This window comes from Corylus avellana, chromosome ca9 (genome assembly GCF_901000735.1).
Source record: "Corylus avellana chromosome ca9, CavTom2PMs-1.0".
In the NCBI taxonomy this organism is placed as follows: Eukaryota; Viridiplantae; Streptophyta; class Magnoliopsida; order Fagales; family Betulaceae; genus Corylus; species Corylus avellana.
In genome coordinates this window covers 3,004,746-3,024,272 of record NC_081549.1, presented here as the reverse complement: position 1 = coordinate 3,024,272, position 19,527 = coordinate 3,004,746, and the positions used below count along the sequence as shown (strand labels likewise).

General features: G+C 33.2%; 2 protein-coding genes and 1 long non-coding RNA gene across 3 annotated transcripts; all 3 read right to left on the bottom strand.

Annotated features, from left to right (window-relative positions):
• LOC132162623 (uncharacterized) lies at positions 1-1,867 on the bottom strand. Its single transcript, XR_009438234.1, has 3 exons — positions 1,515-1,867; positions 669-744; positions 1-181 (listed from the first exon to the last, which is right to left on the bottom strand). It is a non-coding gene; the product is annotated as an uncharacterized LOC132162623 (long non-coding RNA).
• An 8,163-nt stretch (positions 1,868-10,030) lies between these two features.
• LOC132191712 (aspartyl protease 25-like) lies at positions 10,031-11,395 on the bottom strand. The gene is made up of 2 exons (XM_059606803.1): positions 10,549-11,395; positions 10,031-10,455 (listed from the first exon to the last, which is right to left on the bottom strand). The coding sequence occupies exons 1-2, from the start codon at positions 11,393-11,395 to the stop codon at positions 10,031-10,033; spliced, it is 1,272 nt and encodes a 423-aa protein (XP_059462786.1).
• Positions 11,396-15,566: 4,171 nt separating this feature from the next.
• LOC132191710 (probable aspartyl protease At4g16563) lies at positions 15,567-18,523 on the bottom strand. Its single transcript, XM_059606802.1, has 2 exons — positions 17,505-18,523; positions 15,567-15,990 (listed from the first exon to the last, which is right to left on the bottom strand). Exons 1-2 carry the CDS (start codon positions 18,521-18,523, stop codon positions 15,567-15,569), a joined length of 1,443 nt encoding a protein of 480 aa, XP_059462785.1.
• Positions 18,524-19,527: the final 1,004 nt, after the last annotated feature.

The window sequence follows — 19,527 nt, the reverse complement described above, 5'->3', positions numbered from 1 at the left end:
AGAGTTTACTAGACTCTGAGCAGAGCTGGATAAGTATTTTTGCTTTATCCATTGTGTCTTGTAATGAGCATAATGCCTGTATGCCTGGTTTGCATCTTGGTCGGGCAGACTCGATGGCTGAAAATATTTCTGTGATTCTGTCAATAAATTTCTTGAGCTCTAAACACATCAAACGATGAACCTGCATCCAATGTAATATATAGTCTTAAAGTTGTACCATAACAGGAAAATTGTGAATTACCAAGTTAAAAGATTAAAATGAGAGAACCATCAAGCCTTATCCCCATATGGTTCAAAATAATGATCCACAAAACTTTAATACATTCTATAAATGGCTGCCAGCTTAGGATCAATTCTCTATGAACTGATGTCAAATTCCAGCAAAACCAGTTGGTGCCAAGAGGGGGCATACTGTGAACTCTAACCCAGAGCCCTCCAACAGGGTTGGGAAAAGGTCGCTAAAGAAAAGCTGACATTGTGAATGACTTATATTTCAGCATAGACGAGCTCTATTTTTTGGTCCAGTCAATGAAAGAAGTCTGGATCTAAGGCCACATCAAATAACTAACTTCTTCATTGATTAGAGTTGGATTGAAACCTACGCCTACCCCAACCGACCCCTTCACCAGTTGAGATAAAGCCTCAAGTGGCAAGAAATGAATGTTTACCTTAATGGTACAATAATATGTAAGCTCCACAATTTCAGCACCATTGTTCTCCATCTAATAATGCCGTGTCCTTAATCTGCAAATTGGTATAAAAAATAAAAAATAAATTGATTGTTTAAACTGAGTGTTCGTTACAGAATTTAACAAATCCAACAATGTAGAATATTTAACGTAGTCATAATATCAAACTAAATAAAAACAGAAAGATGTAACTCAGACAACAAGAAACAATAAAAAGACGAAACCAACTGCCCTGGTTGCAGATCCAAAACAAAAAAACAAAAAAACAAAAAAAAAAAAATTGTAAAAGACCTCTCTTTGGTTACACGAATGCTTTTTAAGCTGCGTGTAAAATGATTTCCACACTTCAGTTGCCACGTTGACTGAGAAAGAGAGGTCTTTTACCATAACAAAAGTCGCAACAAACCCATGATTTACATTACTCAATCACAGAGAATTGCGGCTCCTTCCGTTGTCACAGAATGAACATAGAAAGAGCAACAAAATTGTGATACCAATATCAACATGCATGATGCATTCACAATATCATATTATACACCTAACAGTCAAGCACATAACTGTCCGAGCTTGGATCCTAAGGCAACAAGCAAGGCTTAAAATCCAAATAGTACAGTAAACGCAAACCCAGATGAAAACGAGAAATTACAAACGATATTCGCACAAAACAAGCTAAGAGGGGAGTAACAGAGCCAGATTGTTATGCAGAGGAATAATAGAGCAAAATACGGGTGAAAATAATCTGACCCAGCTGCTCAAACGGCAGATATGCTACTACCAACGAAGAAATCCCATGGCTACCCAGTTGAGTTTCAGTAACATTCGTACCGTATGAGCCAAGAGGAGGAGGAGGAGGAGGCCAAGAACACTTCAATAACAGCGAACCCAGACAGGAAAAGTAGCACGAGGAAGGAGTAGCAGAGAAAGCAAAGTTTGTGAAAAGAAGTACCATTGAAGGTAAACTAGTAAAGCTCATAGAATGAAGGACATGGTGGATTCTCTTCTGGGATTCAGAACAAACAGAAGTCTTCGCAGAGTCGCGTGTTTTTAACCAAAAACTTTAACAAGTAGTCAATAAGTATAGGCTTATAGCGACAGGAAGAAGAAAGGGCCTCTTCGTCTCCCTGCTTGTATTCTGACATTTTCGGAGCAATTCTCTGAAAGAAAGGAAAATGCTCGGATCGTTTTCGTAATTTATTTTCCAGACTTGGACCACTCGGCCCACTCCTTCTTGACTCAAGTTAAATTTAAAAAAATTAAAATTTTGAAAGCTACTCTTGAGAAATTCATAAACTCTCTATTTTAATTAATTTTTTATTCTTATTTAATTATTTCTTTGTACTTTTATTTAAGTAATTCTTTATTTGTTCTTGGTACACTTAAAGAAGAAAAATGAATATATAAGCTTAAAATACTAAATAGTTTTTGTTTTTTTTGACTCTTGATATTTATAGAGCTTGTGTATTGTCTATGATCTCTTCCAACAAAAGTTAAATTTGAAGAGAAACCTAACTTTTTCTCATTTGAAATGTCACTTTTAAAAAACATCAGGCTCTCTGAATATTTTTCTACTTTAATTAAATATTATTTTTTAATTCTTTAGAGAGAGAAAACGAATAAATAAACTGAAAAAAACTAAGCAACTTTCACTTTATTTATTTGGAGAGCTTTGTTGACAGAAGTTAAATTTGAAATAAAGTAGAGAGTTGTTAAATGACTATTTTATGAGTTTTCTCAAATTTTTAAAGAAAAGCAAAATTTGAAGAGCTTATTAAGAATGTTCTTACAAAAGTTAAATTTAAAATAGAGTAAACTGCTTGTTAAATGGTCATTTTTGTGAATTTTTTCGAGTTTTTAGATAAAAAGATAAATTAGAAGAGCTCCCTATAAATGTTTAGAGCTTACATGACAACCTATAATTAAGTGTATATGATTGATAAGTTAGCTATAAATAAATTAAAATGTTTTATTTAATTATTGTATCAATTGTGAATTATTATGTCAATTTATAAAAGAATTCTTAAATAATATTATGAACAAGTGTCTCTATTAATTTTGTGGACCGAACATAAACGGAAGTATTATCTCTATTTATTGAATATGGAACTATAAAAGTAATTTCACTTTTTGTTTAACAATGACCGATTGAAAAGTTCTTTTAAAAGTAAACCACAAAAAATTGTGGCTTCTAATATTAGTCAACTTCAAAAGCAAAACACCAAATCTCTACCTGTTGTTGAAAATTCAAAGAAAAAAAAAATGCTTATCAACATTACGGGTTAAGGTTGTAATCGTCTCGAACCGTATAATCTGAATTGTCCAAGATGTTGAAATAAGATAAACTAGGCAAAATTTGAAAAGGAAAGTTTAATTGATAAACCAAGGAGGTAACACCAACATGAATTGTTAAATCTAAATAATTAAATTTATTTGTCAAATTTTTTACTTTATTTATTTATTTATTTTCAACAAGTGAAAAATCATATAAACTCCTACGTGAATTTCTAAAGGACTATAGTGGAAACTATATTACTCCAAATATTTTCTTTATACAAACTAATGCGAATGGTGATAGTTTTCATGAGTTCACTTAGTGCCACATGGATTTTAAAAAAAAATTAAGTAATAAAATGTGATTTATAAATTTAGTCGTTTAAAAGCTAGCTAACTTGGTAAGTAATGCACAATGTCAAGTAAATTTATAAAAGACTTATACTAAAAGCTATAATACCCTAACAACACCCTTTAAAAAAAGGAAAAAACTTCATTTACACAAAATATAAGCATTTTTTGTAATTATAATCTCCAAATTTAAAAACTTGCAATGGAAATATTTTATGTTTTAGCCCCTTTAATTTTCCCATTTTTGTTAAAATGTCCAAAATGCCCTCTTTATAGTTAGTGACCGTTAAACCGTTAGCAACCCTAACACATAATAGTTAACGAAGAAGTTATAGAATTTTGTATACAAATGGCAGATGAATTTGATTAGGAGAGCCAAAAAGACAAAACATGACGTGACAAAAGCACGCGTTAAGAAAATTGCATAAGCTTTGTACGTATCTCAGATTAAGAAAACCAAACGTGAGTCAGTTGAAGACCAGCTCTCTACGTGATATAAAGCCAAATATGAGAAGAAGACTGAATATGAACTCAAATCAATGACTTGGTCCGTGGACTTGTCAAAGAAATGGGAAGCTCTATCAGAAGAAGACCATGGATTTGTCAAGATAATTCACACCCTCTTATTAGTCTTTAACCTCTCACTGTAGTGGCCGGCATACTTGGAAAGGCATTTATGCATTTGTGACTTGTCAAAAGAGAAATGTTAGGTATTTTTTTAGTGTCCTCTCAATTGTGATGTGGATTTAAAATTATCAATAAATTAAAAGTCAATAATGATAATTTCAAATTCAACGATAATTTTAAAAGTCACATCACAATTGAGATAATACTATAAGAACACTAAAAGAACACCTACCATTTTCCTTGCCTAAATGTGTACCTTAATAATTAAATTTAGAAAAAACTTACTGAAGACTCCTGAACTTCCACCCAATTTGATAAACCCTACCTAAACTTCAAAATCTCTCAATTTAGTCATCTGAACTTTCAATTGCTCTCAATTTGGACTCCTCCGTCAGATTTTAAACATTACATGATGTTTATACCCTTAACTTTTGTATAAAATTTCAACTTCCAAAACCTTTTTTTTATTTTTAAAAAAGACCAAAATATCCCAAAACCAAAATTAGGAATATTTTGGTCTTTTTTTTTTTGTATTTTTAACAGCTAAAATTGACGGAGGGGTCACTACAAAAAATGAATTCTTTCCTTAAGGTAGTTTTTGACGTGTTAGGTGATTTGACATGTCACTAAAATTTATTGACATGTGTTGGGCGTTAAAATTATGGGTGTAAAAAATGGTGATTTTTTGACGTGTCACTTTTAACACGTCAATAAATTGACATGTCAAAAAGTGGCACATCAAAAAAAATTTTCTAACGTGTCATTTTTTGACAAGTCAATAAATTATTGATGTGTCAAAAAATGGCACATCAAAAAAATTATTTCTGACACGTCAATAAATTTTTTGACATGCCACTTTTTGACACGTCACTAAAGTTTAAAAAATTATTTAAAAAAATTTCTGAAAGTTTTTTTTCAATTAAATTTACTTCATGTTTAATTTATCATCAAAAATCCAGTTGCAACTCAAAACCCATATAAATCCCTACAAATGTTGAACACCCATATATATCTAACTATTGAAGGAAAATTCTCAAAATCTCATCATAAATTCACTACACAACTCCAATCTCTAAACATCCGGTAGAAATTCCTAAAATACTTCAAACCCCCAAAATAATGTGGAAGAACAAATCTAAAAGTGGGTTAGCAAATTTAACAAAAAAAAAAATTCTATATAAGAGACTAATAGATCTAAAATAACTAAAATTCAATCATTTATAGCTTAAAATCCCCAAATATTCACCCCCCTTCCCTTCTCTCTCCATTTCTCTTTCTTCTTCACCTTTTCTCCTCTTCTCTGCAGGTTCCTTCTCTTCTTTTCTTTTCTTTTGTTTAGGCTACAAACAAGGGAGGCGGGTGTGACTCGCGTGAGAAGAAGAAGAAAAAAAAAACACACACACACTAAACACATGCTGATGGGCGCACGCAGGAGGAGATCTGTTCAATAAGAGGAAAAGAAAAAAAATTGACAAAATTAACAAATCCCATCAAACTTATTTCAAACGGAAGGCTGTGGGTGGGTGGAGAAAGAAAAAGAGGAAAAATGACAGAAAAAACAAAAAACAAAAAGGGGTCCAGCTGGGGGGTCGCGTATCTCGATGGGATTTTTTGACGTGTCCACAGTAGACACGTCAATATATTATTGACATGTGACACGTTAAGAAAGTAATCATATAAGCATTGCATAATTTTATTATTGATTAATAACCATATATATTTTGTTACCTAATATTAATTATTTCTAAATAAATTAAAGAATACAAATTAAGTACATATATATAATAACCATATATAGTGAAAGCATTGCATAATTTTTATTATTAATTAATAACCATATATATTTTGTTACCTAATATTAATTATTTCCAAATAAATTAAAGAATACAAATTAAGCACGTAGAATAACCATATATAGTAAAAGCATTGCATAATTTTTATTATTAATTAATTAATAACCATATATATTTTGTTACCTCCTATTAATTAATAACCATAAATTAAAATGTGGAGATTTCAACAAGGTAGTGCAAGAGTCCTGTGCTAGGAGATATCAACACAAAGATCCTTGGCAAGTTTTTAGAAGAAAGCAAACTGGGTGCCAGAAGGTTATCCAGCAATGGGCAAGAGATTTAATGAAATCTTGGAACACCAATTCAAAAATATATATGTGCTCGGCTCCTTTTAAGACATTACTGTGCATCATGTGAAACGAGAGGCAAATGAGGCTGCTCACAAGTTGGCTCTTGTTTTAGGGGAAAACAAGATTTGGAAAGAGGACTTCCCAATTAATATGTAATCGTTTGTGTACTGGTTTTTTTAGCTTTTTAATGAAATCTTGGAACACCAATTCAAATATATATATATATACAAATTAAATTTTGTTACTTAATATAAGTACCAATTAAATTTTGTTATCTAATATTTTTTTAAAAGAAATAATTAATATTATTAACTAATTAATTTTTGACGTGTGAAATAATGGCACGTCAATAATTATTGACGTGTCAAAATGACACGTCAATAATTATTAACGTGGCATTTTAATAAGTCAATAATTATTGACATGGCATTTCGACACGTCAATAATTATTGACGTGCGGAAATGCGCCTCGTCAATAAATTTTTTATTGACGTGTCACTGTAGCCACGTCAATAATTATTGACGTAGCAAAAAGTGTGTTAGTGTTTGTCACGTCAAAAAACACCCTGTTTTTTGTAGTGGGTCCAAATTGAGAGCAATTGAAAGTTCAGGAGACTAAATTGAGATATTTTAAAGTTTATGAGGGTATTTCAAAACGGGTGAAAGTTCAGGGGTCTTCAATGAAGTTTCCCCTTAAATTTAATTGTGATGATTGGCGGAGAAAAGATAGGGCAAGAGGCCAATAACAATTAGGAGACTTGATTGGGACCTTTTACCATGCCTTTATTTATAACACATGCGTCGTCCTTGAAGGCTCGTATTTCACATTCACACTTATTGTATTGCGTTCTACATCTCTTTGTAATGGGGCATAGAGACGACTAGAAGAGGAGTAGTTCATGAATTTGGGTGTGTGTCATTACACGGACGTCTTGCGCAGTTGGAGTCATATGTTGATGACAATTTTTCGAGGAGTGACGTGGCATGATGTCCAAGGAGTGGCACAATGTCTAAAGAGTCGTCGGACTGCAAAGAATAACAAACAATAGGATAAGAGCTACCGGGGTGTGCCGGCAGGGGATAGCTCTGATGCCTAAGTCAATAAGTGATTTTGAGACCAAATTGTTGTAAGTGCACTTGTAAGTGTTGTGTCCCACATTGAGAAATATATAAGAAAAATAGTGTTTAATATACCTAAGTAGACCTTAGCCTATTAGCTTAGGCTTTTGGGCTAAAGTTGTGTTCAATTATATATATTAATGTATTCTTATTAAAAACTCCATAACCACTTTATCTCCCAACACAAATAATGAATTGGAGCCCCCGGAATCCACATGTGCCATGTTGGCGAACTGGATCGTGGGTTTGGGTTACTCTACGATCTCATGTGTTAGTGGGTGGCTCGGTCACGCTTGGTGTTGAACATGGGTGCTCGAGTAATCCTCAGGTGCACGTGTCTTGATTGGACGTTGATAGCTAGCTGTGCCACGTTCTGGCAAACGTGGGTGCTGTTGTTTGGGCATTGGGTGAATCCTACGTTTGAGTGGGTTTTTTTTAGTAGCCGAAAGACTATTGTGTCCTCGGTAAAAGACTGTTTTACCCTCAATAAGCTGACCATGTATCGGACTAGGCTTATTAAGTCTCGACTTAGGCCAGGTCTTAACGAGTTAGTACATTGGACTAGACCTAGAGGCCTGTTGGGCTTTATGTGGCCGATCCATGACCCAACACATTCAATGGCATCGATTCTTTTTTTTGGGGGGAGGGGGTAACTTTATGCAACTTAGGTTAGTTTACACTCCTAATTATATGAAATATATAATTATAGTTTAACAGTGGTTGTGCATCAACCGCAACCAGCTGTGCTCCGCATACACCATCATTCCGCAATCGCTAAACTCCGCACACTTTATCAAAAAAGTGTTGCACAGTGTTGCACACCCCACTACACCATGTAGCAGCTTTATGTGGGGTGTGTACAACCTTTGTGGCTTCCTTCATGGCTACACGTTCCTCTACTCGAGACACTAGGGGTGCAAAGGCGGGCGGTTTTTAACCGCCCGCTAACCGCTAACCGCTATAACCGCCAACCGCCTAACCGCCTAACCGTTTAACCGCATTAACCGCTAACCGCCTAACCGCCATAACCGCCTAGCGGTTAGCGGTTAGCGGTTATTGGGTCTACTAACCGTAACCGCTAACCGCTAACCGCCTTTTTATATAATATATTTTTATAATTATAATTATAAAAATATTTATACATATAACATAATCACTTGATCATTAAATCACAATTTTTTTAAAAATAATTAAATCACAATTTGAGTATTAATATATTATCACTATAATTTATATGATTATATCATATAATCACTTGATCATTAAATCACAATTTTTTTAAAAAAATAATTAAATCACAATTTGAGTATTAATATATTATCACTATAATTTATATGATTATATCACATGAGATTGATTATTAAATCATTTGATTATATAATAACAAATTATACATATATAATATGACATAACTCATAAGTATACTAATTCATACTAATACAACAATTAAATATCTAGAGACTTATTTCCAATGTATGTTATAAACCTATAAGTCTATATAAGTCTACATATGTATATGAATAATATAAATGTATAATATCAATAGTTAATCATATGATTCAATGACAATTCAAATACTTTATTCAAGACTTCAAGTGAATCATATTATTAATGTACAATGATGATATGATTCGTATAATATCAAATTAAGTAATTGACATTGGATTAAACAATGACCAATGTGTTACTTATAAACACAATTTAAGTATTAATGTATTATCATTATAATTTTAGTAATTTATATATTATCACTATAATTGATATGATTATATCACATGATGACTTGATCATTAAATCATATGATTATATAATAATAAATAATACATATATAATATGACATAACTCATAAGTCATAAGTCTACAAGTTAATCATATGATTCATGTACAATGATAATCACAATTGATTCAATTGAATTAAACAATATGTTACTTATAACTACAAGTCTACAATTTAATTAAAGCATTATTAGATACTTTAGGAATTTAGGATTTAGGAGTTTGAACATTACCATTTACCATTAGATATTAAGTTCAATTCAAAGAAAAAAGATTATAAGTAAATATGATAAGAATTTAAATAATTAATCATATGAATCATATGATATAATTTAATGAGACTATATGATTATATAATATCAAATTAAGTAATTGACATTAGATTCAACAATGTGTTACTTATAATCACAATTGAAGTATTAATGTATTTTTTGAACATTTTTTAGAAAAAGAAATTTAACCATTTTTTGAAAGAAAAAAAAAAGAAAATTAACAATTTTGAACAATTTTGAATTATATATATATATATATAATTGCTTATAGTTATATTATATGCATATTGAATAATATAAATGTATAAGATAAATATTTAACTATATGATCCAATTACAATTCCAATACTTAATCAATTATTCATGTACAATGACAATGACAATGTGATTCATATAATATCAAATTAAGTAATTGACATTGGATTAAACAATGTGTTACTTATAACTACAATTGAAGTATTTTTGTTTGTTTGTAAGTTTATAAGATCAACACTTAATCATATGATCCAATGACAATTCAAATATTTATAGCAATTGGGCCCAAGAAGATATTAAAAATACAAGAAAAAAAAATGAGGGTAAAAAAAAGCCCAAAAAAAAGCCCAATTTTAAAAAAGCGGTTAGCGGGCGGTTATCTATTTCACTAACCGCTAACCGGCCACTAACCGCTAACCGCTAACCGCTAGGCGGTTAGCGGTTGCGGTTAGTGAAATTTACTAACCGCTAGGGCGGTTACGGTTAGCGGTTATTGCCACTAACCGCTAACCGTAACCGCCTTTGCACCCCTATTTGCAACTTTGTTTCTGAAATCCTGATCTCTCGTTCTTCAAATCATACTCCATGTAATAGGTTCGGAGTTGATTGTTACCCAATCGAATCGTTGGGCCGCCATTCAAACCAACACTAGCCAGCTCGTTACCCTCCACAAATGATAAGCATGCCACGCCCAAATTATTATCCAACAAAAAGTAATTCTTCAATGGCAACACCATTTTGGCACCACCTTCAAACTGGAAGCTTAATTCTGGGTAGAAGACAGATTTCTCACCCGAAACATTGAAACAGATCCCTAGAATACCTACACTACTGGCTCTGGAATAGTTAGCCATTTGCTTCTCTAACTCCTGTGCCACCTCTTCGAAAATAGAACTTTCCATGAATGTAAAAGCTGCACCAGAGTCCACTATGGTTCCACCATTTCCCTCAGAATCTGGGAGCAAAAATTTTCCCGGAACCTTAATGGGCTTGTCTCCAAGAACGATTTCTTGAAGATTTACGTAGTGTTACCCATGATTATCAGAACTAGAGACATGTGGGTTCTTGTATAATGGTGTGTAGCTAAGGTCTTTAGTCTCCAACCCGTCGTCCAAAACAAGGTGAGTGCTCCCGGACATGTCGTTGGACCAGTGAGACGGTAAACAAAAGGCAAATTTCTTGAGATCCATCTGGGAAGGCAGCGATTTTGGCCCAGGACCGAATCCGGCAACACCAACAGGTTGATGGGCTGAGGAGTTGAAGCACTGGACAAGAAAATCAGTCACGGTTTTCTCTGGAAACTCCAGGGTCTGTAACAGAGTGTTCCCATTCAATGTCCTTGGGGTGTTTGTAATTTGGTCTATGAGAGAGTTGGGCGCGCATGGGAACCAAACATCGCTACTGCTAGTGTCGATCATGAAGGGTAGGGTCTTCGGGGGGCTTCCAAAGCTGAGAGATATCGAATACATTCCGTAGCTGTCAGAGAAGAGAGGGATTTCTTCAGAACTGGGAGGATATTTCTGATAGTGAGCGCCCGGCAAGAGGGGATCAGAGGGTGGTGGATCTCGTGGTCTGCGGGCGGGTAGAGGGTTTTTGGGCAGAGGTCGAGGGAATGTTTTGGGGCGTCTTGGGAATGAGGAGCGACGTCTTAGGGGCCGAAATATGGGGCATATGAGACAAAATCGATAGGAGAAATCGAGGTGGCGATCTCTGATGAGCAACGCCGTAGAAATGTAACTGACCGTACTTTGCCGTTTATCATCTGAGGATGTCGCGCGGCCGGTAAAGGGTGAGAGAGGGATGGTGATGGTGATGGGTTTGTTTGCTCCGCAAGATCGTAATAAGATGAATAAAGAGAAGAGGGAGACGAAACGAACAGGCCAAGGAGCCGCCATTACAGCCTTGCAGGCATGCATGCAGGGATGAGTTTTAGATGACCAAAGGACAATTAAGTACTTAGTATGGTCGTTTAATAAAATTTGAAAAAAAATTATTTACATTTCTATCTGTTTTAATTAATTTGCTTTTGATTTAATCTGGCTTTTCCGTATGTTTGTTTGGTTTCATAAATAAATTTTTTACTCTCATTGGCAAACTTGAGTTGTGGCTTGCGAAGCAACCAATATATATATAAACGTACGATACTCATACTCCCGAGTCCCGACCCATGATGATGTGTTTTAGCCAATGAAAACCAGTGTAGTGTTATTCGATCAGGGTAGAAATAATTTTATAATTGTTTTCCCAATTTTCTTCCGAGAGAGTTGAAAGATACAATGAAATTTATTGTCAACCATAGTTTTGATTATATAATACATTTTTAAGCAATTGACCATTCATACGCTCAAATACCATGATGCCGCACCTTCATATCTCTTCTATTCCATTCTAGTGTCAGTGAATAGGGGTGTAAATGCGGGCGGTTTCACTAACCGCTAACCGCTAATCGTTTAACCGCTTAAACGTATTAACTGTTAACCGTCTAACCGTTATAACCGCCTAGTGGTTAGCGGTTAGAGGTTATTGGATAATATATTTTTATAATTATAATTATAATAATATTTATACATATAACATAATCATTTGATCATTAAATCACAATTTAAAACTATAATTTATATGATTATATCATATGATCAATTGATCATTAAATCATTTGATTACATAATAACAAATTATATATATATATAATATGACATAACTCATAAGTATCTAGAGACTTAGTTCCAATATAGGTTATAAACTTATAAGTCTATATATATAATAAATTATAATTATACATATATATATGCATATGAATAATATAAATGTATAAGATCAATACTTAATCATATGATTCAATGACAATTCAAATATTTTATTCAAGTTAATCATTTATTAATGTACAATGATAATGTGATTCATATACTATCAAATTAAGTAATTGGTATTAGATTCAATAATGTGTTACTTATAACCACAATTGAAATATTTATGTATTACCATTCTAATTTATATGATTATATAATAACAAATTATATATATATAATATGACATAAGGCATAAGTATACTAATTCATATTAATACAACACTTAAATACCTAGAGACTTAGTTCTAATGTATGTTATAAACTTATAAGTCTAGATATATTATGCATATGAATAATATAAATGTATAAAATCAATACTTAATCATATGATTCAATGACAATTCAAATACTTTATTCAAGTGAATCATATTATTAATGTACAATGATAATGTGATTCGTATAATATCAAATTAAGTAATTGACATTGGATTAAACAATGTGTTACTTATAAACACAATTGAAGTATTAATGTATTCTCATTCTAATTTTACTAATATTATCACTATAATTGATATGATTATATCACATGATGAATTGATCATTAAATCATATAATTATATAATAACAAATAATACATATAATCATATATGTCATATGTTTTATTTGAACTTCTTTTATATGTTGTGTTGAACCTTTTTTATATATTTTTTATTATATCTTGTGACAGTTGTATTCAACTTTTTTATATATGTCGTGTTGAATTTTTTGTTTTTTTTAAAAAAATTATTTTATATGTTGTGTGTGTGTGTGTTTTTTATTTTTAAAGTTAACCGGTTATGATTAAGTACAAGTAAATGTAAATTTGGGGTCAAATATTTTTCATTTTTCAATATGGGCTCTTTTTATAGCAATTGAGCCTAAGAAGACACTAAAAATACAAAAAACAAATCAGGATAAAACATGCTACAATAATAAAAAAGCCCAAAAGGCAAAAAAAAAAGCCCAAAAAAAAGCTTAATTTTAAAAAAGTGGTTAGCGAGTAGTTACCTATTTCACTAACCACTAACCGTTGCGGTTAGTGAAATCTAGCGGTTACGGTTAGCGGTTATTGGCAATAACCGCTAACCGTAACCATATTGACACCCATATCTGTGAATCGATGACTTTAATTATTTTGATTTGGAAAAAATACACATATTTTTTTAAATTATTATTTCATTGTTAATGTTCCCTCACCCGGCCCAAACTACAAATTTTATCAATCATTTTTATAAATTAATGTCAATGTCCTCCTGAAACCAGCGAAAAAAACAAAAATGACACTAAAAATTGTTAATAAGACAAATATTCTTACAAATTCAAAAATAAAAAATAAAAAATAAAATTGAAAAAACGAAAGAAATAAAAAATCAAGGGGTGGCTTGGTTTTTCATTTTTTCGTATTTTTTTAAATAGTTTTTTTCTTTAGTTTGATTTTTTTTAATATATTTTAACGATTTTTTTATTAAAATTTTATGAATGGTACTTTTGTCATTAGGGGGACATTGGCATTTTTTGGTAGTTTAAGGAAACATTGACACAATTGGTAGTTTTGGAGAGGGGGGGAGGGGATATTAACAATATGGTAGTAGTTTGAGGAATGTATATGTATATATATGTACTTTTTCTTTTTTTAATTTTTTTTTTTATTAGTGATTGAACTAGTGAATAATAAACCATGATGAACTTGAGTTGAGTTTTCTATATCCTAGCTAAGCCCGAGCCTCCTTAGTTTAGACAACAAGCACTTATTCTTGCGGAAAACTTCTTTCAGATGTATCTCCAAAGTTTAAAAGGTGACACTTAAACCTCACAAACTACCTTACCGTGACGCTTAGCACCCTCTATTATTTTTTTTTGTCTTTTTAGAGGGAACTTAGGTCACCTATTGGGTCGCACATGACATTTTTGCCCAAAATGCCATGAGTCAAGTGTATTTTCTCCTAAACTTTAAAGGTACAAATGCCAACTCAATTTTATACCAATTATAAAAAATAAAAAAAAAATAAAAAAAAAATGGGTGAAGGGAAGAGCCTCCCTCTTTGCCACTTGGGAAAGTTGGGGGGAGGAGTTCGTGGAGGGTTTGTCCATCCATGAGGATGTTTTTGGTGGCCTCTAGTGTTTTAAGAGATGGCTAGGGCCACCCCATGAGAGTTTAAAGTTTTGAGGGATAGCTAGGGCCACCTTTTCTTCTTCTTTTTTTTTTTTAGGTGTAAAGTTGGGTTGGTATTTTGTACCTCAAATGTTTAGCGGAAGTACAATTTACTCCTTTAATTAATGGTATTTTGGGGTGAAAATGTCGCATGTGGCACACATCTCATAAGTTCTATAAAATAAATTAATTAATTAAAAAAAAAAAAAAAAAACCCTAGCGGAAAGGTGCTAAGCATCCACAATTAGATAGTTTTGGGGGGGGGAGGGGTTTAAGTCACTTTTTAAACATTAAAGGTACAAATCAATAAATTTTATAATTTTATAAAATAAATACTTTTAAATGAATCATAATTCTTTTACAATTTACTAAACCAATTACAGACAATTCAGATAGGAAAAAGCTTCTTTTTTAAAAAAGTTATTATTATTATTTTTTATGAGCAAATTAGATTTGGGTACAAGGAATTAAAAAGACGAAAAATGGTTAAACTCCTCAACAACAAACTCAAAACAACAATATAATGCAAAAAATGTAAACAAATAAACAATGGGCCAAAAAATGGCCAAGCCTTCTGGATCTTGGTCAACAAACCAAGAAATTGCACCATCAAAGTGGTGTTTGAAGCAAGCCAAAAAGTTGACCAACTTTGAAGCAACAACACCCTATTTCTCTCATCATAGGAAAACGCAATATTTTCTCTCCCATTCTCCTATATATATATTTTAAAGTAAAAAAAGAAAGTAGTTCTTATTTCTGTCTCTTAATTTTTAAAAAACAATATCTATCTAAGACCAAGAGAACAATATCGGGAGAGCACCTAATATTTTTCTTTTAAAATTATCATTGGATATGTAGAGCCATATGAGTCTCATACATAGACACCACATAACCAATAATGATTTAAAAAAATAGGAAAATAAAAAGAAAAAAAAAATCAAAAAAAATGATGTATAGCGCCTCATTAAGATATAATATAGAGACCATAACAGGATTCTAGTCTTTCACAAATATCGGCAATACTTTCGACATACACTTTGATCATCTCTTATTTTCCAGTGTCAAGATAATTAAGGAGTAATATCATTAACAAGCTTGTTTCTGAAATCCTAATCTCGAATTGTCCAAATCATACTCCATATAAAACGACTGCTGCATATAATTTCCCAAGATTATAGACGGGCCACCGCTCAATGCAACATTCAAACCACTACCGCCAACAACATCTGTCACGAACGACAAACACACAGAATTCTCCGCATCATCCAACAACAAATAATTATACATCGACAATTCCATTTGGGCGCCACCTTCAAATAGCAAAGTTAATGTCGGATAGTACACAAGTTTATCGTCGGGAAGAAGTTGGAAACAAGGCCCTAGAACTCCGACATCAGCCGCTCTGGCATAACGATCCATCTGTTTCTCGAACTCGCCAGACACTGATTTATAAATGGACCTTTCCAGGTATGTATAGGGCGAGCTTGTGTCCAATACTGTCCCACCATTTCTGTCAGATCCACAAACGGTACGTAAAGTTGTCTGGAATTTTGATGTGCGTGTCACCAACGATGATTTCTTGAAGATTTACGTACTGGTATCTGTTAAAGCAGTGATTCGGTGATTATTTATTTTTTATTTTTTTAATAAGATTAAGCTTTTATAAGTAGAGATATTTAGTATGAACTCTGTTTCATTGTTCACCTATTATATTAATTAAATATTTTACAATTACACCTAATGTTATAATATAAATTAAATAGAGAAATCTTTCTTCAACTACTACTCCATGGTTAATGTCCATCTAAATCATCAATTGTGTCAATGTATTTCAAGGCTAGCAAAAAGATAAAATTGACCTTAAATTTTTTTGAATAAGATAAAATTATCCTTATAAATTAAAAAAAAAAGACAAAAACTAAAAAATAATTATTTAAAAATATTAAAATGACCCCTTGGTTTTTCTTTTTTCTTCTTTGTTTTTTCAGATGGTTTTTTTTTTTTAAATAAAAAAAAAAGGATTAAATACTCCATAGCCCCATAGGGTTTTTCAACTTTATTTTTTCCCCCTTATGGTTTCATTTTTATCACAGGAGGTCCCTATGGTTTTGATAAGTGACTAAATTAGTCCATCCGTTAGTTGACCGTTAAGACTAACACGTGGACCAATCAGACGTTGACACGTGGCACATATTTTATTTTAAATTAAAAAAAATGTATTTTTTTTATAAAAAAAAAAAAGAAAAAAAATTGGGGGTGGTACCCACTAGGGGTGGCTCGGCCACCCCCATGGCGCCTTGGGGGGGAGAAACCCCCCCAATCCCACTGGAGCCCAGAGGGGTGGTTCACCGGGCCCCAGGGGTGGTCGACACCGGGTGTCTCACCCACCCGGGAGCAGTCGGCCACCCTCATGAAAGGGGTGCCGAACCCACAAATGGCCAAGAGCCACCCCAAATTTTTAGTTTTTTTTTTTAATTAAAAAAAATTAAATATGTGCCACGTATCGACGTCTGATTGGTCTACATGTCAGTCATAACGGTCAACTAACGGATGGACTAATTTGGTCACTTATCAAAACCACAGGAACCTCCTGTGATAAAAATGAAACCACAGAGGAAAAAAAATAAAGCTGAGAAACTCTAGGGGGGTATGAAGTATTTAACCCTAAAAAAAATCATTCTTTAGTTATAATTTTAAGATTTTTTGTTATTATTTTATCAAGAGTATTTTTATTATAGGGAGACATTGAAACATTGATAATAATAATATAGTGATAATTTGAAGAAAATAGATATTTTTTCAATTAAATAATTAAATTTATTATTTTAAAAGTTAAGTGTTCATTTAGGTTTATGATTTTATCAAGAAAAAAAAAGGGTTAAGATTAATGTTTGAATTGTTTAAAAAATATAAAATTTAGAATAAAGTTGAAAACGTTTGAGTTGAGTTGAGCATTGTCAAATCAACTAAAAAAAAGTTGAGAAGAATTGTTAAGCTTTTGAGACAAGCGAAGTACGGAAGTACCCGTAAAAATGAAAACCCGAGAGGATAGTTGGGCCGGGGATCAACCGTGTATAGCTAAGGCCTTGTGTTTCTAACTCAGCCGCAGGGTCCAAAATGAGATCAGTGCTCTGCCTTGTGTCGTCGTAGAGGTGAGGCAGCAAACAGTAGGAGAATTTGGCGAGTTCCAATTGGGCAGGCAATGATTCAGGGGCATCACCAAAGCCGGCAACTCCCAGAGGCTGATGGGTGGAGGAATTTGAGCAGCCAACAAGAAAATCAGCCACAGATTCCTCCAGGATTTCTAACAGTAAGTGACCGCTTGTTGAGGCTATCGAAATCCCATCTGTCGACCACGTGCCATACATACGCTCGTAGTCCGGGCAAGGCCCGAAAAGTTCGCATTTGGATTTAATACCGGGGCCATGGATCCAACCGCATGAGTTGCTATTGCAATATACCATTTTCATCGAAGAAGCAGAATGGTCTGGTTTGAAGGTTGGGATTTTTGTGGGGTCTGTGTTTTGGAAGGAACAGTTGGAGCAGCGATAGCTGTCGGTGCAGGGAAACCAGACGAGGCCGCCACCGGTGTCGAGAGTAAAGGACATGGTTTGTGGGGGAGTTCCAAATCGTAGAGACATTGAATAAGCTCCAAAGCTTGGAGGGAAGAGCGGGATTTTGACTAGAGAAGATTCTTCGTCTGGCTTTTTGGGTTTGAATCTCTTCCCACTTTTTCTTTCCGGGTCGGGCTTTCGGAAATTGAATCTCGGGGGTTTGGGTTTGTATAAATTGACTTTGGGAATTTTGTTTTTCCCGAATATTTTCAGGAATAACCATTTGGCATCGGCTTTGAGTATTGAGGTGATGAGGCTGTTGAGGTGGCGCGATCTGGTTCGGGATGCAGCAGCGGCTAGGGGATCATCATCATCCCCAAACGATGAAGCCGGGGTATTTGTGACATTTATGGCGTTAGGTTTGGACGATAGAGAAAAACAAGCTATGGTTAGGAAAGTGAGGAGGAAGAGAACCCAAGGAGTCGCCATGGATGATTTTTTTGTTTTTTTTCTCTGGTGTGCTTTGGTTTAATATTGATTTATAGGAGAAGCTAGCCAAGAAGCTATATATGAAAAACACGAACCATCTACGTAAGAGACATGCAAAAGACGAGTTAAAAAGCTTTTGATAATACTATTTGTAGAAGCCCTTTGGCATTCTTAAAGAGGGGGAGAAAAAAATAAAATTGGCGATCACCAAACGACCACTTCTTCTTCTGGTTGTTCAAAGGACCACATAACTTAATTCTAGTTGTCTAGGTTGGAGACTTGGAGTTGAAAATCAATCAAGCCTTCAATGAAGGGATATACGAGAGAATGAACGAATACTAAGTATTTTGGAGGGTTGCGGAGAATATTATATATAACTTTTACTACAAATTTCTTATAAATTGACTTGATAATTTATATGGCATTTATCACGTTAACTACTTAACAATTAAATTCACCTGTCAAATTTTATTGCTTGATTTTTTTCACGAAGAAAATATTATTGCATGAGTTTATAAAGAAATTATAGTACAAATTGTAGTAATCCAGGCATTTTTCAAGATTTTGAGGAGAGCTAATATATGGTAAAACATAATGAAACGACAATTTTGGATTATACACAATATAAAGAGAAATAGAAAGGATTGATCACCATAACTGTTTGTCTATGATATGAACAATATCTTGTTTCCAAGCAATTAGTCTGCTTAGAAACCTAAGCAGATATAACCTTTCTCCTAGCCTAATTCTTCTCATTCAAACTACAAAAAATGTCTGCAATCACTGGAGTTTTGGGTTGAAAGAGCGATGAGTCAATGTAGAAAAAGACCAGATCGAGATTCTTGAGCCATTACGATGGGAGATAAACGTGTCGTTTACTGGGCTGTAAGATTGAGTCTTCAGCAAATTTTTTTATATATAATAGATGCCTTTTGGAGTTTTATTTTATTTTATTTATTTATATAAATACCACAAGGAAAACCAGGAGAGGGAAAACTAAAACA